Source organism: Bombus vancouverensis, chromosome 13 (assembly GCF_051014615.1).
Source record: "Bombus vancouverensis nearcticus chromosome 13, iyBomVanc1_principal, whole genome shotgun sequence".
In the NCBI taxonomy this organism is placed as follows: domain Eukaryota; kingdom Metazoa; phylum Arthropoda; class Insecta; order Hymenoptera; family Apidae; genus Bombus; species Bombus vancouverensis.
The window spans coordinates 3,627,618-3,650,196 of record NC_134923.1 but is presented as its reverse complement, the minus strand read 5'-3'; the positions used below and the strand labels follow the sequence as shown (position 1 = coordinate 3,650,196).

Here is a 22,579-nt window from a genome sequence, read left to right as displayed (position 1 = left end):
AAGGAAATAATTTATCGTGCACGAATAGTTAACTCCAACAGCGTGGCGCCATTGGTGGATATGGTTAGTTGAGTAGACGCGAAAATATAAAATTCATAACGAATCAAATGAAAGAAACGGTTTATCGATTTAAAAGGCATTTATTAAAGTTCTGAAGGTTTCATATCGATTTGGTAATTTAAGGAAAATGAAAATAATACGAAAGTTGAAAGCTTATAAATACTGAAGAGATAAGCGGCGCGAACTTACTATTTAAATCTTTGATATAATCGTTCGACCATTTATTTCCTGTCAATTTTCTATCAACGGATTAACCTAAATTTCGCAATTTGGAAAAAATTGAGAGAAGAAAATGGTATCGAGGCGCCTGCACGAATTTCTGCTCTAGCCTCGTGGCAACCTCTAGTCTTAACGAAGCTTTCGAGACTTTTAAGAGGCTTCTAGTAATAATTCGAAAGCGTGACAAGCTGTGACACAATCACTTACCAGTTCTCCAATATGCCGACGTTCGAGAAGTTTGGCGGAAAGCTCGCGGCCGCCATCGGTGGACGCGGCTGTATCCTGTCTGTCCTGTCACTACCGAGACTGTTCACGGCTCCGTTGCGTTGCTGAAACGGAAGCAAAACGACCCATTAAGCTTCTAAAAAGCGAAAAATCTTTTAAAACCGTTATTAGCACGATGTTTGCAAGATTTTCGGTTAAAAGTACTGCCCTCATGGACAACGACCTAGGACGCGGAATTCTCGCTGATTCGTGAGGAAAGGTTTCATGGATGCTCGTTAGAGAGAAGAGAAGAAAATTGACGGGTATAGTTAGAAGGGATGTCCGCGATACATTTTCCATTTAGCACTTAAAGCGTCGTTGGGAGATACTCGCGGAGGGGTGGCATACAGCCGCGACGAGAACTCGCGCCTTCCACGCTCTTCCTTTCTCGCATTATTATCTTTCTACTTTCGACTGGGTCTGCGTCGCACCGGCACCCGGTATCGGTAATGAACGATCTATTGTGCTGGTAGGTGCTCTTTCAGACAGCAAAAGAGACGAGGTAAGGGAGGCGGGGGCAACTGGAGAACGAGAACGAAAACGAGAAAGAAAGAGAGAAAGAGAGAAAGAGAGAGAGAGAGAGAGAGCGATGGCATAGAAGAGGTATGAAAACGGCACTCGTTAATGGATTCCTACCAGACTCTTTCACCCGGTTTCTCCCTTTTCCTCCGTATCGGTGGATTTCTTCCTCTCTCTCTCTCTTTCTCTCTCTCTCTCTCTCTCTCTCTATTCCTTCGTTCCCTCACCTACTTTTATTTTTCCACCACCCGTTTCCTTCTCCCTTTCTCCACCGACTCCGTGTTCCTTTCTTTTCCAAGGGCCGGTTTTTATCTCGCGTTTTGCCCCGTTCTCCGTACGTTTTAGAGTCGTTCCTTCTCCGACGGCCGCTATTTTCTCGCTTTCAAATCGCGTCGTTTCTTTTTCCCCCGAGCCGGGGAGCTTTTAACCAGCCGAACCAATAGCTAGCCGGGAAAGAGTTGTTACACGTGTAAGCTCAACTTCGTCCTTGTTGCGTGTATCATTATCGCGCGGCTACCTGATTGTCTGCCGGCTACGTCCTCGGAAAAAGCCGGCTGAGCAAGATAAATAGGCAGATACGAGGGCTGGATGGATCGCTTTATTATGCTCAGTTAGCGGGTCCACCGTGAACCGAGCCGACGACAGAAACACAGGGGAGGATTCTCTGTATCGTTGAAACACACGCGGAGACCGGGCAAAGGGGTGGAGAGTAACGGAGAAGAATCGCGCGAAGAGAGTCGCAGTAGCCGAGCATAAAGAACCGACAGACTAAAAGAGAAGGGTGGACGCATCGAAAAAGAGAAAGGAAACGTAGAAGAGAAAAGACAAAGTAGAATAGGACGACAAAGAAGATTATGGATACCGTTAGCGAGGATAGAGAGAGGAAGATTGATGTAGAAAGATAGAGCGTTCGAGTAGGTGGAAAAAAGGGCGACGAAGACGAGGGGGAAGAAGAGAAAATTGTTACCGAGAGGAACCTTTCTAGGCAATGCTTCAGGCTGGTCTCGTACGCGGTCTATTGTTCTGCGTTCGGACTCGGTCGATATCGCGTTAAAATTGCAACGAGATTCCATTTTCGAACGACCATCATCGCAACGAATCGATGTCTGCCCGGTGAATCGCTTCTCGTCACTTTTTTTCAACTTAAGTCTTTTCGTTTAGACGGTTCAAGAGTAAAATGTAAAATTGGAAGCCATCGGAGAACACGATAGATTACCATTCATTTCAGCCAGATTTTTCTTTGATTAAATGAAATGAAAAACGATTAAACTGAAACGATTTGCAACTAGGTATTCGCAGTCGCTAAACGTTCGCGAGAAACAAACGCGCGAAGAGCTTTCTACATAAACCTTTCAAAGGGTGGTTGGCAATTCAAGAACGTCGAAATAGATTTCACACGAGCAGCATGCAAATTCCACGCAGCCTGGAATGTTTGTCGGCGCGATCCAAATTAACCGACTAATGGGGAAATTATTTGGCAGATTGCTCTATCCTACGTCATAACAAATGGATCATCCACGAATTTCGCGAGAAATTCGTCGTGTTCGGGATCGTCTTGGAGGAGAAGCATTAATCCTGGATCAGCGTGGAACAAGCTTAAATCGATCGAGACGAATTCCTTCTCTGTATCAAATTCGAATCATCTTACGCGAAAGTTCCCCTAATCGCATTCGAATTCTTCGAAAATTTTTACAAAACAAAAAAGAAAGAAAGAAAAGAAAATAAGAAATACACCGTGTTTCTGCCAAAAAAAAAAAAATCAAGAGTCTACTTAATATCGCGACAATTGATAATTTTGAAATATTCACGAGGATGGGACTCCAAGTGTTTGCAACAATACCATTTTTTCCTGCGTTTCAATTTATGGAGTTGGGTGTGGAGTGTGTCTTCTGAACGGTTCGAATAGTATTATAACATTAAATCGAATATTAATACTTTCGCGATATGCTATGGATATCGTCGCACGTTGACGATAGATCATCGATCGTAATGCCGATCGTAAGCGAAAAGTTGGAAAGCGAGCGTGGAAAAGCTCGAAGAGCCGAGTTCTCGTCGATGAGTGGACCGAAAACGGGGCTTGAAGGGGGTGGTACTAATTAGCGGGAACATCGGAGAACGCTGGGAACGCGAGAAACGGGGCGACTGGATGGAGAAAGCGACAGCCACGAAATTCGTTGTCATCGATCGCCGGCATTGTCCGCCGCCATTGTTTGTCGGCTCGCGCGTCGTTGATAAGGGTTGCGATTCGCGTTTCGTGGCATTATCTTTGGAGGATAGTTGGCGAAACGGGGGAGGCTTCTTTGTTCGAGTCATGGTTCATCGATCGCTTTGAAACGCGCGCGCTCGACTTCCGGAATTAATTGGAGAACATTGTGTCCAATCGGGGGACGCCTAGTCGAGCCTTTTTGGATTCGATAGGTTTTATCATCTGTCATTACGAGTCATTCCAACAACTAAATCTAATCCTCGAATAGCGAAGGCTGGTCACATTCTGGTCTCACGTTTCTTCTAATCCAAGTTATATTTACTTTTGTCATTCTACCAAACTTTGAGTAATAAATTGAGCGATTGTATGAGAATTTTTTCATACGATAAAATATTTATGATCAGCCTTCTCTGGTCAAGGATTAAACATTGAACAAATAATAAAAGGGATCCGATATTCTTTTTCTGGCTTTGATTATCCGAAGAAGTATTTACCGAAGTAAAAGTAAAACGGTAAGCAAGATAAGGAAAAGACGACAAGTTTCTAGACAACGCTGTGTTCGTGATGGATTCACAACGTTCGATGCGATCTCGGGGTAATAATTCGAATTCTCCATAACTCGGTTCGGAACTCATTTGCGTGTATCCTCGCTGGACCACCAACTTCCGAAACGAAGTTCTATCGATCGAACGACACGCATACATACAAACACGTACATCGAACTGCTCCCGTTTTCGGATTAATTAACATCCTAGGAGACGATCCATTGCATATGGATGGAACGAATCCATTCGTGGATGAGAAGGTTTTCTTCTTCTTCTATGTACGTACATCTAAAATGTATACTTACATCGACTACATCGACTGATATTTAAGAATCGAGTATGTTTCATACGACCTTCGTACGATCAAAAACCAGCCAAAACCTACACAAAAACGGTGCAAAATGACTCAACGGATCGCAGCTGTTATATCGGAAAGTTAATGTATCGCAACATCTTGATAATTCTATTCTTATTATAGATATAGTAGCGTAGGAAAACTGGCAGCTATCCAAATGAAACATCTGATCGGCCCAGTTCGAAATAGATGATCTACGGGAGGTGAAAATAGCCAAATGAGAAGTCTTTGAATTTCCAAATCGTTCGATTTCGTGACATTTAAGAAAAATGCTATGTTACGGAATGAAATGTTCCATCGAATTACTAAATTACAGGGGAATATTAAGCGAAGATTGTACGGAAATTAAATATTTGCCTGAGCGCGATGATCGATCGAAGGACGAAAACGTAGAGTAAAGTGTAACGAAGCGTAAGATTTCGTTTGGAAGCATAGCGCCACGATGTCTGACCACTATGTTCCCTGTCTACTTACTCGTACTCCGTTGCGTCACGCGACTCTGAACAATCCCCACCGTGGCTATCAGCACACTACCGAATAGCTTCATAGACCGAGGTATCCAAACCGAGTCGAGAATCCCATCAGGACACGTTTCGACGATCTTCCATCAAGACGATCGAACAACGATCATCAATTTGCCACTTTGCTTCCATTCAAGGATGGTTAGAAACTATCAGCGTTTTGCGAAGTGAGCGATAATGGAAGTACAATGGTTTAACATCATCGAAATTAGCGTGAAATACGTTGTTTCTAGATCTCTGTAAGCAATTACGTTGCCTCGGGCTGAATTAATAAGTTGCGACTGTGTAATAAGTTGACGTAAGATTCAGGATAAATGATTTAGAAAATGATCGCTTCCTTATTAATCCGCAACTAGTACAATAGTCGTTCTAAATTACCACTGAAATAAGAGTTCCTAGGCTTTCATACACCTCATTTTATCGATTGTAAATTAAAAAAATTTCAATCGGATCTCGAATTATCCAAACAACTTTCTAAAAATATTCTAACATAAAGCGGGCAGATAAGGCGGTTAACCATCGACGTACGATAAGACAATCGATCGAAAAAAAAAAAATGTCAAGAGCTGTGATTCGTAAGAATCGAACCGGTACTGCTACTGCTACTCGAGCAACCTTTCACCAATAGCGCGTTATTGCAGCAGGCCGATTATTATTTTCCTAGCGCAGAGAATTTGCAGACCAGTTATCGATCACATCTAACGCACGAGTACACAACCTCCTTGCAAACTTAATATTCTCGACGAACTCGTTCTTAGAAGGACGAGAGATTACGTTAGTATACGATTCCTAAAATCAATGAACGAAAAGAATCTGCGAAAGAACCAAATAGAAAGTTCGCGCGAGTGCATAGACTCGCTATTATATGCGGCTAGAGGCTTTCTCGCAGGGATTAGTTATCGTCAATCGATGGTTCGATCTCCAAAGGATGTTGCATTAAGTGACGCAGTTAAGTAACACGACAGTTGAGTGTTCCTACTGACAGTAGCACTTTGTAGTTTATATGATACTGGTTAAATATTCATTAGATTTGTAGTTTATGACGTACAGGTTTGTTACGTAGAGAATGACCTTCTGCACCTGTTGAAGCGAGACATGCTCGTATCTTTAACGACTATAGGTATCTCTCGTTCTTGCATTCAAATTACATTCTGCCGAAGCGCGACCCAGCAGGCAGCACATAGATATTTAAAGGCAACTCAAATATCCAGAAATTATATTTATTGGAAGAGAAAGAATGGGTTTCATATTTTGAATATAAAGCATGTTTCAAAAGATAATATAATTTCTTGATCTAGAGATCAATAAATTAACGGGAATGGGGTGCTAGGAAAATGGAAAATGGATAATTGATAACTGTGTCAATCGAGGGACTGGTAAGAAGAGGAGCATGGAAGGTGCAAAAAAGTGTAGCAGCTTATGAGAAGCGTTCAAGAGGAAATCGCTTGCGATGCAAATCTATCCGTGCAACTTACATTCTCTTCTTTGTTTTTATTTTCTCGTCATCGTCAAATGGGGTTGTACGGGCGCCAGGATGACTGCCGCCCACCCCCTTCACAAACTATCTTTTGGTAATCTTCCAAGTTAACTTCCGGCTGGTTGGCCAAAGTTCAACGTGTTAAGTTATGTTCATATCGACACGTATCTCTGCCTTGCGAAATAAAAATATTTAGAAAGAAAGCTTCAGATTTGGCGGATCAAACGATATAGAAATATCTTAAATACATATTGCCGAATTGCCGATAAATGTCTACGCGATCTGTCGCGATTAAGCTATAGAATTCGTAAACAATCGATAAACGACGATAATCGAGGAAGCGAGTGCCCAAGTATCAATGGAACGTGATATAAAAATTTTATTCGGCGCTTTAGTTCGTAAGAATTAACGAGTCGTTCGGACGTTTGATGCGCTTATTCGAATGTTTAATATTGAAGGCAAATAATAAATTATCCCCAATCTTATCTTAACCTTTATTGCGATGCAGTTCGATTTAAAGAAACGTCGTAAAATTGCGAGCTTGTGTAAAGAGATGGTCAGAGTTGAATGACGAGATTTCTGCGACTCTACGAAGAAAACTCGAGCAATGTCGAAACGACGTGTAATAAATTTCCGCGTGTTTAAATCGGAAAGTGGGGGTGAGTTCGTCGACGTCGGTAATGTCGAGTTTGACCGTTTAATCGTGCCAATTAATTCGAGAGTAATCCAATTAGAAAGCTGAGAATTAATAAAGTTCACAGAGCGCGCTGATCGTGCGTCCAATTTCTATTCCATTCTACCCTTTCCTTCGCGTTTTCCTTCGATTTTGATCTTCGCCATCTCTCGACTTTCGCGCATTGCCTTTAGTAACATTAACCGAAAAGCGTTAGCTTGAATCTTTCGTTGAGATAAATTCTCAACATATAAAATAAAAAACATATATCGTCGGATTCACAAAAGTCTAAACGAACGGCGTGAGAAAAGCATTCGAGAAATTCGGGACGAATTTCACTAGCGAGTCGAAGAAGCGAAACGACGCGGAGTTCCGCGAAACACGAACGGTTGTCTGGTTTGGGTTAGGTGCACGATTTACATGGGAAAAGGGAGCAAGGAGAATCCTGAGAAGATCGCCGGAGAGAGAGAGAGAGAGAGGGAGAGAGAGAGAGGGAGAGAGAGAGAGGGAGAGAGAGAGAGGGAGAGAGAGAGGGAAAGAGAGAGAGGGAGAGAGAGAGAGAGAGAGTAGTCGGTCCGGCAATTCTCGAGCTGAATACGATGAAACGCGTACGAAAAAAAGGTCAAAAAGCGAAGCAGAAAAGCCGGAAAGGATCTTGCGATCGTATTCGAGCGGGGAGGATCTCGCGGGTGCTTGTGTCTTCCGGTTCGCGTAGTGCACTCAAAATCTAGGTTACAACGTCGAGTGGCTTGTTTTTCTTCCTTTCTTTAGTTTTCTACGGAATCAATTTCGTCGAGAGCCCGACGCGTGTTACTTCTATTCCGACTTCTTCACGATGACACGATAATCCCGCTATTATGATCTTATAGTTTCTACCGACCGTGCAAAGGTAGGATTACGTATCTTTTTAACGAATTTAGCGATAAAGTACCGCAAAGTATTTAAAAAGTATTCTCCGCTAAAACCTTTCCAACTATACAGAATGAAAAAGATTTCTAAATAACCTCTCGCACCGCTTTCGTCGATCAAATGAAATAAATTTCACGAAGAACGTTGGAAAGATTGAAATTTAGAGCCATTAGAATCAGTTCACAGTGTATGGAAACAGAAGCGAGAATAAGTAAATTTCCGCATTGAGCCTGTTGGACTTTGATACACAAACCAGGCAGATTTCAACTCACGTTCGATCTGGTTTTTACCGATATCCCGTGGTCAACGAGATTGGCACGGTGCCAGGGATAGCTTTAAAACAGTGGAAATATTTTCAATGTGGATTTCCTTGTTTTTACAAGGCAAAACAGCCAAATATGCCTTCTGCACACTTTCGTATTTGTACCAATGACTCACTTTGTCGTAGAATGTATACGTTTGCGTGTCTATCTTCGTTTTTCATCGCGAACATCCAACGCAAGTAACTGTCTACAATTACTTGTTCGAGGGAATAAACCGAACGACTGAGAATAAAAACTAGACTCGCTTGTTCTAAGAAATCGTTCTCGCTATGGCGCTTTAGAAACTGAAGGCATTTTTAGCCTTCACAACGACACGGTTTCCGATAATAGGAAAATGATACGCGTATGAACATTGAAATACTTTATACGATTAATTATAACGTGTTAAATACAGATGAAAATAAACACAAGTCTATATTACAGAGAATTAAACGAACGATTACATGATCACATGATTATTTTACCACGGTAATGAAATTTTAATCAAGATTCATGAATATTTTCAACAATATCGAGTATCCGCTCCTATAATTTATGTATATATGGAAACAGGGTGAGGAAATCTATCACTATGCAAAGTTCCTTCTTCCTCCTGTATACAAAATTTATTCGTGTACTCCCTTTGTTAATACAATATGTATCATATCAGTGCGTGTTATATTAACTTTCTTGTTTTCTTCTTTTCTTTAATTTAATGCAATTCAATGTACAGGATGAGCTACTCACACCGTCTGTTAATTATAATAGTAATATTTGACGGTCTGAAAGCCTCATAGCGAAAGAGTTAATACTAGTAGAAGCTTGAGCGTCTCATTGGTAATTCCGAGGACTGAAAGTCGTAAGGCGAACGCGATCGAAGTCGGAAGAGGGCGATATGTCGTGGATGTTATGGCCATTAAGACGTATCGAGAGTACGGCTGGTGACTATAAACGGTAAGTTGCGCCGTCGACTTGCGGATCGCGTCCACTTTCTCTATCGCCTTTGACTAGGAAGTCGTAAATCCCCTTTACTATTTACATCAACGTATATCTACTTCGAAACGAAGCAACCGCATAATGTTTTACGCAACTCGACGTGTGTATAGCACGGGTTACAGCTCGCTCGCTAACCCGTTCCGATCCGAAGAATTTCGCAATTTAATATGTAACAGCGAGTCTAAGTCGTAGAACTTATCGGCAATCTTATTGGAAAATGCTGCTAGTGTTCGTACGGATTATATCGTTTTACTGAAATTATATTTCATTCGTACAATGCATACTTCGAGTCTGTTTTTGCGTGAATAGCCACGCGGCTGAATATTCATCGCAATTTTGGGAATAGTTTATTCGAAAGTGTAATGATATTAATTTCTATATAAATAAAAAATCTTGCGAATCATGCGCTTGTCTGTAAGTAATGAAATAGATTACAATAACATATCGTTTAAATTGTGTTCTTGTGAATAAGAACGTATCACAAAGTACACTGTTTTTCCGATTATACCGATCAAACGAGTCAACGAACGAAACGAACACGTGGGCAAACCAGAATGGGCACGGTTTCTCGTTGGCCATGGCTGGTGTATCGCTTGTACGTCTTCCATATAGTTCTTCTCTTTCACCGAGTCAACCAGCTGAAAAACGATTAAGTTACACATCTTAATGGATTTCCCAAGCGTGCCACGTTTCCTTTGATTCTGTCTGTAAATCGTATTAGCTTCCATCGATATTTCCTTTCCAACTTTCATAGCTGTCCATGTCACGAGTATGTGCATCGAAAGGTTAAATCTTTAATTTACGATTGTGTTACAGTTACAATACGTTTCATTTTTTCCATTTATAACATCGAATATATAGTTTCTCCTATCCACGTTAGTTTAACGATATCGAACGAAGCAGCAATTCCCAAACGTTCTAACAATATCTTAACAATTTTTTAGATTTACCTCGTTTTAAAAATATTTTCTGTGTGACAACAAATACCACGAGTCAGCTTATCTTTTACAGTTACGTCACCGCTTTTTTCTATTCGAGCCCGAGGAAAGAAACCGATTATCCTAACGAAGCAGACTCAAGCAGTAACAAGGAGAGACGTATACTTTCTTGGCAAGGAAAAATTAGGATCTTTAACCCGCAGCTTCGGACCAGTCGAAGCGTGTTAAAGATGAACGGCTAACGTGAATGATCCTTACGGAATGTCGGGTAAACGTTAGGGAACGGAACAACGTTCTGGCTGACTTTTGTCGGAAGTATTATCGGGTCGAGCTAGCCAATAATTGACATGGCATTTATGTCGAGGCTAAGAACATTATCGGCGATTTTGCCGTATCGGACGTCTTCGTCGACTTTTATGGATGACAATGTAACTACGTCATAACCCAATTTGCTCTCCGTCAATTCTTTACAGCCTCCATTTATCCACCGGCGATGTAGATAATTGTACGAAGCATGTTGATTTTCACGATATAGACAGAGGTACGAGCGTTTTTGGCGGGCGAAGAAAGCGTATCTACGATTAAGATTTTCAGTAAAGGGATACACGTTAAGTGGAGTTGTTGGAATACTAATGAGAAGTAGATACTTAATTAAGAATTTCAGAAAACGACGAGGCAATTGGAAGATGGAACGAAATCAGTGTCTATGCGTTACTCGACATTAATTAACATCTGAATTATCATAGTTTGCGTCGAATGGATGTGGTGCACATCCGCGATTACTTACCGAGATAGGAGAACATTCGTTCAGCACGCGACGTTATTACCTAACTAATTATTATCGTGCCTTATTTCTACTCGCGTGAAATGCAGTTTCGTCGTTACATCGCTAAATCACGATTCTCTTCGCTTCGTTCGTAACGAGGTTACTATAAAAACCTATAACTACGTTTAGCCGTGTCAACGTCTAAGGGTAACTAAAAACCTTTCGTCGTTTCAATCGATTCTGCATATCGGTACATGCCTCCGACTGATATAAAAATTCGAGGTTCGAAACAGAGCTACGAAACGTCATTGAATTAATCACGTACGACTGATAACATTGCAATCTCGCGATATAGTAACAAATCGTAAAGGCAAAGCGATATGAAGTAGCTTGGAAGAAGAAGCGTCAGATAACATGGTTGCTACGCGAAAGTCCGAGTACGATATGCACGGCTAACGTTAATCTTTCACAGAGAAAGCAAGAACTTGTTCTGGAGGAATTCAGCCGAATCCCATTGCCATTGTATTTGGCGAGCAAACTTAGATAGGGCAATGTCCCGTAAAAAGGAACCTCGAGACCGGATTTCGACTGAAACTAGAATAATTATCTCCTCGAAGCATAGTTTATTCGCATTTCCACGCGGACTAGCCATATTCCAGAAAACGAGCGGGCTAAGTAAACGCTTATTAAATTCTGAAGCACGTATAATGCCTAATTAAATGCCAGAAGATATTCTATCGCGCGGATAAGACCGAAAAGAAGAAAGATGTTCGAACAGGCGTAAACGCTCGAGCGTGGCTTAGCTTAATTCGACGCATCACATATAGGTAGCGTAGCGTACACGAGGCTTTAATCTCTTGACCCCGACATCCAACCAGCGTTGGTATGCTTTCACGTGCCACTTAATTTCATACACGCCGAGACTTTGAATTGTGTCAATGAGTCCTTACTTTTTCTTTTTATCAAAAAAAGAAAAAAGAAAGAAAAAAGAGAAGGTCAGAAAGTGGTGCCTTTCTCTTGTTTTTATAAAACGAGCAGTCTTTAGATCTGAATTTTATCTATACAACCATCGAGAAAAATAGTCAAAACTTACGTACTTTTCTTCGAGATGATTTAATGTTATTTCATACGGACGAACGATATTTCTAGTTCGGCATCGATGATTTTACAAGATTTAAAACTGTACTCTGCATTGCGTACTCGCGATGTATCTTGGCTTCTTGAAAGCCAAGTTTTCTTTCGAAAAAACGAGCAAAGTTTGTTCCAAGATTGGTGGAACGCCCGAACTCATCCGAGCATCCCGGTATAATTTATCGAAAGTGTCCGTTTATAGGGAATACGCGAAAGAAAACGTCATGGGAGATTGTGGACGGTCCGATCTCGGCCAAATTAGACCCTGCAATTTGAACCTTGGCCAAATATTTAATCCCTTAGTACGATGATACCGGAAAATCCTTGGATCGATCTTCGAAAGAGCCATACTTAAAATTTACCTTTCACTTATAATGGCCCAATAAAAAGTACTCGCATTTACCCTCGATCTAATCTAATGAAGCGAATCCCTACCATTCGCATGAAAATTCTATCAAATAATACAAAATTTAATATAGTTGCACGCGATTGATTAATATGCAGATGTTACAATAAACAGTAAATACAATTGCACGCAAATACGTTTCGTAGCCACTGTACGATAAACCAGATGGAAATAAGAATGAAAATAATCTCCGTTGTTTCGACGAACGATCCTGTTCCATCGTCAGGTTGGATCAATCGCGGTGCAAGAAAACAAGATGTGTAATTACTTTGCTTCTGATGATGAAACCGCAGACGAACACGCAGGAATTCCACAGAAATGTTTTTTTTTTCTTCGTCGACGTCGGGGAATGTGCACGGTAGCACAGAAATCCCCGATGAAAATCTTTTAATGTACCTTGTGTAGTCACGAACCGCTCGGTGGAGCAATACACGCCAGACTTTTTCATTCTTCGCCAACAAAGAGATCGTGTTGCATGCGCCGTGTGCCATTTGCTGTCTTCAAGGGGATGCACGGCTGCGACTGAGGACGAGGAAGGGGATGGAAGATCGAAAATAGTGGAAACACGAGTCTGTGAAAAACCCGGACTGTTTTGCTCCGAGATAAAGACGTCAGCTAAAGATAAATCGAGTCTGCCGCAACTTGCAGTGGCGTATCGTCGCCAATCCAATTTTTCGATTATCGATTTCTTCCAATTTCCTCGTCAAATTCATCGACTTTATGCGAAGTCATAAATCCATACAAGAACCGTTATATTACTCAGGATGTCCTAAGATTACATAATAATCTATAATCGTAACTTTGTATTCCTTTGCATCTCTAACAAATAACCCACACGAGAGGCTGATGTAATTACAATTAACGGGACAAAAATTTTAATCAATTAAATTAAAGGAGAAAACGTTTACGATTTCTGATCTCTGTTTCACTTCTTTTATGTCCATAGAAACTTGGCGATATGCCGACCTAGCGTTGACCTGTATCACTGGAAAGTAGTAACGCCATCTGCTCCGCACGCTAAGTATTCTTTCGTCCATGGATCATTTATAGCTTCCGGTTGCGTTTCAACCGGGCAAACTTTTTGCTGGTCAGAGACATACCGTTCATGTTCTACGAAAAAATTTCTGAAGAATAAAGAATGGGATTTTCGCAGCGAAAGGACTTTTTCGTCGAGCGAGTTACGTCACTGATTGCGTCACGAGACCATTTCATCCCTTTCATCTTGTCTCCTCACTCGTTGACGTCGTTGTGTCTCCGCGAGTCTCCTCGACCTCCTCGACGGCTGTTTTTTAGGTTCACCGACGGGAACCGAGCAAGACAGATTCTCGACATTTCCGCGACATAATTTTCCTTGCATGTACCTTGCATCCCCATTATCTTTTCCTCTACAGAGGCGCCGTTCTCTATCCTTTTCCCCCTTTATGATTTTAATTCAGATTTTCGCTCCTTTTCACGTGTTAGTCGATCGTGTTGTCGCCACTATTAAGTTACTTTTTTTCTTTACATTTTATAGAAACATTTTCTATCATAAAAATTTGTTATATCTTCGCCATTTTCATACAAGTTGGCAAAAAGACTTGCTTCCCTTTGTTTCCAGAATTTCAAAATTTATATACATAATAAAGCAACTCGAAATGACAGCTTTCTGTTTGGGAAAATTTTTTCGTTTATTACCTGTACAAAGCCAAACTCGCTCAGGTAAAAAGAGCGACAGATTTGTTCGATTTACGCGATAACCGGATTTCCAAAGAGTATTTCTTTCCTCCTTTTTTTTTTTAACATTCACACTTGCAATCTATTTTATCGCAGATTTGCAAAGTATAATTGCGAGACTCTCAGCACCAGCGAGCAAGGCGAGGAAGGCGAAATGAGAAGGTTGAAGCTGTTTTCAGCTAACTGCGAACGCGTCATACTTTTATCACCGGAATGAAATTATGTTGTTTTTTCCTGTTACCGCGCGTTCCTTGTAATCCAGACGATTTCTCAACCTGGGTATATATTTTCGTTGTAAAACAAAAGAGGAAACATGGAAAGTTGATACGCCGCGACACGAGTAACTTACTTCCGAATTATTTCGGTAACGAATACTGAACAAACACGGACTACATGATTACACAGGAAAAACACGATTACACACGAAGAACAACAGGGGGATCAGTAGTTTCATCAACCGACTCTCCGAGGAAACCTCGAAACCTCCAATATCTCGAGCTCGGAGTTAGCTTAATCTAAAAATTGGTACATGGAGCATGATATTTGACCAGAGGTGCGATTAATGTTTTGTACTGCTACCTTTTTCTCATTTAGCCACGATCTTAATTATTCTCTGTATCTATTTCGTAAACCGTCTTGAGCCGAAAAATGAGAAACAGAGCTCGAAAAGGAACATCAGAGAAAAGACAGAGAGAACGAGAGAGAAAGAGAGGAAGCAAATAAGCGCGTGTACCAACAACCAGCCGATGACCTACTATTGACGGTTTGTAGACCTGTTTCTAGTTACGTACTGGTACAATGGAAACTATTGCAACTCAAGACGAGCCTGGAAGGAGAAAAAAGACAAAATGAGAGAGAAAGAGAGAGAGAGAAAGAAACGGAGACGAGGAAAGAGACAGGGCAGCCAAGAGAAGAAAGAAAAGGAGAGACAGCACGGTTCTTTCTTCCACGACGAAAAAACTGTGTCGCCTATTGTCGACCGGTACCCATCGTGGAACAATCGCGATAATGAGAAAGCTACGCAGCCGAAGAGTTTCGTTCTTTTCTCTCTTTTTCTCCGGCTGTGTAACACAGACTTTCTGCACGTTTTTCGTTTCGGCCTTCGTATCTCCAGCCTCCTAGCTGCCCCCACGGAATCGCCGGCCTTCCCTTTGTCTTTCTGGCCCTATGATTTTCATCGTCGTTGCCACTGGCACGCCAGTCTAGCGATTACTTTAAATAAAAATCGAAAGGAACCGCAACTTTCTCCATCGATTGACGTTCCCATTCTCCTCAACGCGACGTTCAAAACGAAGAAACAAACTGCGCATAGAGACGTTTAAGAGCATAATGGAGGACGAGAATAGCGTATACAGAATATTTCGAGATGCAGTGAACTATGTGCGAAGACTGGGCGAAGAATAGACGCTCGGTGCAACTATTTAGCACCTATCTCCAGTATGAATAAATACATGCATTTTAAGAGTCAATAACGCACAGCGCGATTACACGTACGATTACGCGTATAGCATCCGTTGAACTTTAAACTTGATCTTCTCAAAAACCAAGCGTCGAAAATCTGACGTTTTGATAATGGGATGATGTGCAAGGTGCATCGTACAAATGGAGAATCGATCAACGTTACGATAAATATCTCGCAAGTAAAATGAAGAGCAACGCGTGAAACGATGATTCAGTTTCTTACGATTTGAATAGAAAATGAAAGATTGACAGGTGACCAAGTGCGCCAGACCGAGTCATTGAAAGAAAAGTGCGATTCTAAAAATATTGAAAGCGATGTTCGCGTTAAGGATTACATAAACTGTAAAACAAAAATGGTCGAGTACGCCGAGCGCCGTTCAACGGAAGCCAGACGAAAGTCTAAGTTCCAAGTTTAGCCAGCTGACGCGGTTTAGCAAGGAGACACAGGTCCGATTCGCTTCGTATGCCCGTTTCTATAATACTAAACATAGCGTGGAGAGCGATGCTCGTTTTAGGAAAAACGCGACTCTCCAATCCCACGTCGATTTTCAATTAACACGTTCACCGATTGGACGATTATAACTTCCGTACTATTTCTGTACACAGAAATACATTTTACTTCTTTAAAGTTCTTTAATTAGATCGCTACACATTCGATTTTCATCTACAGCTGCGAACGTATACGCAAAATCATATTTCTGTGAATTCGACCAAAGAAATACAACCTAGGCAGAGATTTTAATCGCATCCATCGAATATTACGGCGATCCATATTTTATACAGCTTTGTGTGAGTTTTCTGTACACTTTTGCACCTTTTAATTCAGTTTAAATATATAACATTCATTCATACATTCGTAAACATTCACTGCATACATTCGCTGTCCACAATACCTGTCTTTGCATCGTTAAATTTTACATAACGTTTGTTTCATACGAGTTATCGTAAAACATTTTTTCTACGGTGCCGTGATTTTTCATTACTTCGCATTTCCAACATTCGATTCTGCATCCTAAAGAGATTCACGTGGTACACGTGAAACGTGTTAACTCGACCAGTGGACAGAATCAACGAAATCGATACTCGTAGCCTCGTTAATTCTGTAGTTAAAAAAACAGTAACGAAGATCATCCCCGGTGCACTCAAGTTATTGCCAGTTTCTCAAACGTCAGAAACACTCGCCGTAAATTCAGCCGTGCTCGCAACTATACGATCTTTCCCCTGTCGAAGCCTATCTTATCCGGACAAGGAGAAACGCGACGCGAAGAAAAAATGTGACGTTCAACAACGATTTCGTCGAATGGAAAATTCGTCGATCGTGATCGTATTGTTTGGAAACGTCAGCTTATACAACTCGCAGGAATTCCTCCTCATTTTCCCGAAGCTGTAACGAGCGAGGTTCGCACGCATAGCGGCGAATCTATCAGCGTTTATGGCAGTACTCGATCATTAATCAACGCGGATCCTAGCAAGGGTATCCCGCCAAGAACAGTGCAACCATTAAGTTTCATGTTCAGCCACCTTCGCCCCAGAACAATAAAACTGTCGGATTGGAGGAGCGAGCGCGTTCACGCTTGATTGAATCATTGCGAGCCCGTCTGCTTGTTCGAGATGACGCTGGAAATAAACGGCGAAACGGCCGAGTAAATCCCGCGCGTTCCACGCACGTTCATAGTCTGCTTCAATAATCTCGTCGAAATTAATAACGATTTCTACGCGAAGGACATTTCTGGCTCGGATACCTTGACACGGTTAAAATGATTTCTCGACTGGGAAATGATAATTTTCTAGACAATGTTCAACGCAAGAAGATGCTTTGAAGTTGCGGTCAAAGTCGCCAAACGCTACGGATTTAGCCGGCATCTGGTTTAGTCTATTCTCTGGTTCGATGAACCCCCGATCAGGTTTGAAATAGACGATTTCGTAAATCGAGGAACCTAGTTGTTTCCCTTCGCCCAGTCGTTGATACCGACGAAAAAGGTTGTTCCGCGAATCTTTCGACAACGCAAAAGAAAAAACGTGGACTCGATGAAGGAAGGATCGATTTAAACGTTGCACGAAATAGAAAGATTTTTGTGTTGACGTGCGAGAGTAAAGAGTTCACGGTGAAATGTGCCGCAATTGCAGGCAAAAGAATTTGTGCGGTACGAAAGCGCGTTGAACACAGGAAAGATAATTAAAAATTGCGCTATAAACGAAACATACGCGAAGAAAGCTGGTTATCGTCGTACCAATTATACGTATTAACAAACGTATTTATCTTTTAGCGAATAACAACTTATACGATCTAGAATGCTGCGTATGCGAAACACGAAGCGCGAAAGGATGGAGATACCACAAAATCTTCGACACTGTGTCTTCCATCAAGGAAACGGCCAACAGAGCCACGAGAAGACACGCTTGCAATGGAAGTTTCGCAAAGTTGAAGGATGACAATGTTGCGCCAAGAGTAGATGGCAAGATTGCGCGGAAAACACCCCGTGGCACGAGGGTGCCGCAAACACCGGCATACTGCGCATAGCGTGGAATATTAAACGATCAAAATGAAATTCTAAATAGGGAACCACTGTTCCTCACTGACGTCCACCGACGATCGCTCCACTGACTATGAAATTCTTTTTCCTTCGCGCTAAAATAACCCACCACTATTTGATCATTTAATTAAACTTCCTATTATGCAATTTGTATTATTATTCTCTTAATCTGCATTGGCCGACCCAGATTTACAATATTTAATTAGAAAATAGTGAGATAACCTACAGATCATGAAAATAGTATCAACGTGATCCGATATTTACGTAATAGAGCAAAGGTAGACGCGCGAAGAAGCCATCCATATGCTCCTGAAACGCGAATTCTCTGGTAAATTGCTTGAACGGTTTCGTATGGGCGCGGCTTAAATCAAGCGAGCGTAAATTTTAACAGCGTCATAACGCAACCAGTAAAATGGTATATTTACGCTTTCCAAACTTCTTCTGAAAGTGTTTAGGGCGCTTTATCTCTGAGACGCGTCTAGTACTTGCCACGTATAAACCTGCTGCGCCATTCTTTCGAGCAATACGTTTCAAGAAAAAGTTGTCGAAAAATATACGATTTTCGAACGGATTCGTAATCCAATAAATTAGACAGCTTTAGATTAGTTTACGTGAGAACAAGTCGTTAAGACAGCGAGACGTCGATGGTCTTCGACGATTCGAGTTCAAGGTTTATCACGCGGAACACATCGTTATCTCGGGTTATGTCACTGGGTATAACAACACAGGCAGGTGACATTGTGTTCTTCGAAAATTATATTTATTCTTCCCCGTGTTATATATTTTAAAAATTCGATTTTTTTCCATAATTTACCCGCATTTTTTAATCCTTTCATTTGCGTACGTGAAACTCGTACACCGTACGTGCTAAACTATAAACTCTCGAGATTTGTAATAAGAAATTGTGACTGTAGCCTCTCGAAAGCCACAACGATGAACTCCATTTACACGAATTTTTCAATTTCACTGCTCGGAAACATGTACGAAGAAGTTACGTTCGGTTGTCTAACCGGTCTAACGATAAAACAGGCTCGATAGGTGTCTTCTGACATTACCTAGGGGACTCGCTCCTGACGTAACGATAGGATGAATGGGTGGGACGGAAGAGTTCGACTCGATCAACTTTTGGCAATACGATACTGGTGACCCAATTCGCTCGGATAAAACTGCTCTCGGATAGCGTGTTCGACGTTTCGACGGCCTTTACACGCTTTCGGATCCCGACGAAAGCCGCTCAATCGATAATTGCAAATTAACCGGCCGGATCGCCGATAGAAAGCCAGGAAAACAAAACCGCCAACTTTTCGTACGGAGCGGAGATAAAATTTTCCCTATTGTTCGGTAACCTGTTTCGCATTGCTCTCCGTCTATACTTCTCGCTCTCTGTCGACGTTTTATTTCACGTGAACGAAAGCTAGACAGAACGGAGAATGAAAAACGGCCGACTAAACGATTTGCAAAAGTAACGAGAAATCGAAGGCCAACGGAACGTTACGCGAGATTTCATAGTGCAACGTTCAATGCACGCGACCGAGAAACATTGTTAAACGACTACGACGCTTCTTGCGGATCACATACGTAAGAAATTTCAATCGGGTATCTGGCTTTAAACCGATTGTTCGTTTTCGTAAAGAACGTAATAGATATTATCGATCGAGTTACTTGCACGGGATGCAACAAAGTTTTTATCGAGTTAACTTTGTGTGTTTGCGAGGGAAGCGCAGGGAAGCGGGCAGTTTGACACGCGTAACGTGGTCGTTTTGATGGATGCAACAGTTTTGAGGTACGCTTTTATCAGATTATTAGATTTAGGTAAAACGGCTGAAACCTTTCGTAGCTTCCTTGAAAACGGCGATAATCGAATTATGATTTGATAGAGCCGATATATTTTGGCTGTTGTAAGACAAAGTTACGATCATTAAGACCAATATCTTTCAATATCTCGATATATTAATCATCCTTGATCAGATTTCGATTCATCTTTCTGTTTCTATTTCTCGATCTAAAATTTTTGCGCTAGCCCTTTCAACTCAATGACTACCGATCCATACCGAGCAATACCGATCTTCTAATGGAATCAACAAATTGTATCTGTCAATTTGGTACAGCATTAAAATCAAATACACGTTAACGCGGCTTCAGGTTTTGTTACTTTAGTGAGCACTCGACGTTAACAGCAGATTGTATCTTTTCTTAATATGGTTTTTATTCTGTTAGAGTCGAGATTTAAAATTGTGTAGGTACTCCAATTCGATGTGAAATCACGATTCGCTCAGATATGCACATAATTTCCCTTTTAATAATAAGACGATCGACAAAACACTGATTACGTCTCGTCTCTCGAGCTTCAAGCTTTACATCGGCATCCAATAAACATTATTCAATAGCACTTTTAGTCACTTTAGTATAGCCTGAAATCTTCACGCGTTTGTGAAATCGATCGTTTCATATACAACAACCTAATAACTCGCGACGTCGAAAATTCGTGATCGATCGGCAGCGAATCCACTCGATCAGAGACGCCTTTTAACATAAAGTTCACGATCTTCGCAAAGCGGCTGATAAAAACGGAAAAAACAGGCTTTCCAAGCGGGTATATCAAAGCAAAAACGACTGGTATCGGTTTTTCTCCGACGGAGAAAAGTTTTGCTGGAGCGATTCGCGGCGGATTATCGATTACCCGGACTATTCGCCACTTCCGACATCGAGCGACTAATTCACGCGGATTTAGGTCGCTTGATGCGTGCGTGTACGGATTGATTCACGGCTTCTGATCACGGGGGCAACGGATCGCCGTCATTCGTCGCGACTTTGCCAGAATATTTCGCGTGTTCAGCCTTCGCCTGCCGCCGGAATTATTGATTCTGGCACTAAGCCGTATCCCGATGGTCTTCAATTTCCTTTTCCGGGTGAAGGACGAAACCGCTCGGAGATCTATCGGTAGCTCAAAGCACAACATCTACGCCGATCTTTCTTACTTTTCTACCTTTATATATAAAAGCTTGGTAATTCACGTTTCTCTCACAGATAGATATAAATCATGCACATCTTCCGTCTTCTATTCCAGATTTACGATAGACAGAAATTATGGTCAAAACGTGTAGGATACCGTACGATTTATCGATGAAGCAACCAGAGACGTTAACGCGTATTCTACTCGCACGTCTCGAAACGAGTTACGTATGCTTTGACTCAAACACATCTCAAACAACGAAATGTCATATGCCTGGACGTAGGAAACCTCCGTATCTCGTGAAACCTCTAAATAATCCTCCGAACATATGAAATGTCATTTCGCCCTTTACACCTCTCGGATAGTCACCTCATATCGTTGCAGCAAGTTCAACAAGTCACTGATTAGTCGACTTCCTCGATCACCTCCTGCTCGATCACTCACATAAGTAAATTAAATCGGTCGTTCGAAGGGTTAAAGGAACGTACGGATCTCCCGTTCGGGAGATCGAAGCTTGCAATCGAGGAAACCGCGTTGTATTCAGAATGATTGGAGTCACGCGGCGAGCAGCGGTCTCTCGACGAAGACGCACGAACGAACACGCGCGCGAGCGTACGCTTTGCGACTGAGTTTGATATCCTCCTCGAGGGATAGTCCGCGGAGGAGAGCTCTACCCCCACTCGGCTGGTTAGGAACGGCATCGACGACCGGACGAAGGGTGCACGGGCGAAGGAGGGTGCACCACTCGCTCGGTGTCTATAAAGCGACATAACAGGAGTGCGCGTGCGTCCGGCGATCGTGTGCATGCTTTGCCCGCAAAGTGGCAACCGGTGGCACCGGTGCCACCGGCCACCTCGACGTCTATTTACGCAGACGATGCACCGTGTCACGCTGATCGGGCCGGCCGTCGGGCCGCGCGAACCACTTGCACATACCACGTTGCGTCCTCAAGGACGATATAACCGAGCAACCCTCTCGCTAGCGACGAAAGCTCTTCCCTCTTTTATTTTTCATCCATTGATTCACACCTGTCCTGCGACAGTTTCGTTTCGGGTCAAGCTCGTTCTGAGTAATTTGTTTCTCGCGTGCTGTCGTTCGGCCATGGTAGCGGCACAATGAATTTCTAAACGGTGCAACTAACGTCGTCGATCTTCTGTTGGATTTAATTGCTTGTCAACGTTGGAGTTTAGTAAATTGCGCGTCGGAATTTGGGTTATGTTTGTAAGAAGACTCGATAACTTTGAATATTAGTAAGGTAATGGGAAAAATACTTAAATAAATATGTATATCACGCGCTAATAGTTAACACGTATGGCGATAGCGTCACGTCGAGAGTTATCATGGTTTTAACCAACAATTCTGTTATGCAACGTTACGAGCAAAGTAATAAGTAGAAAATACGTAACTCATAGTACTAAATCATAGAGTATGGAATACCTAGTGACTGTACGTGGAAGTGAATATAATACGACAAAAATGGTATATCGTCGTTGAATAGGATGGCGGGAGAATCAATTCCTCTTTCGTAGAATCAATCGGATATATAAACTTTCTTTGAAAATTTCAGATATTTTCTATCAACTGTCGCTTCAGCGAGGTGTATATTTCGAATTTAACGCGTGCGAGCAAAG

At 41.9% G+C, this 22,579-nt stretch overlaps 1 protein-coding gene across 2 annotated transcripts in view; it reads right to left on the bottom strand.

The window, feature by feature from the left end:
• The window catches only part of msi (RNA-binding protein musashi), a 99,701-nt gene extending 78,138 nt beyond the window's left edge, over positions 1 to 21,563 (bottom strand). The window contains exons 1-2 of one of the 2 annotated variants that reach the window (XM_033343602.2): positions 21,318 to 21,563; positions 487 to 608 (exon numbers count right to left, since the gene is read on the bottom strand). In XM_033343602.2, the coding sequence (XP_033199493.1) occupies positions 487 to 542 (56 nt within the window). In that variant the 5' untranslated portion in view covers positions 543 to 608; positions 21,318 to 21,563. Of the gene's footprint in view, positions 1 to 486; positions 609 to 4,642; positions 7,317 to 21,317 lie in introns of those variants that run through there. The other variant, XM_076623701.1, reaches the window with a different exon arrangement.
• Between the last annotated feature and the right edge of the window lie 1,016 nt (positions 21,564 to 22,579).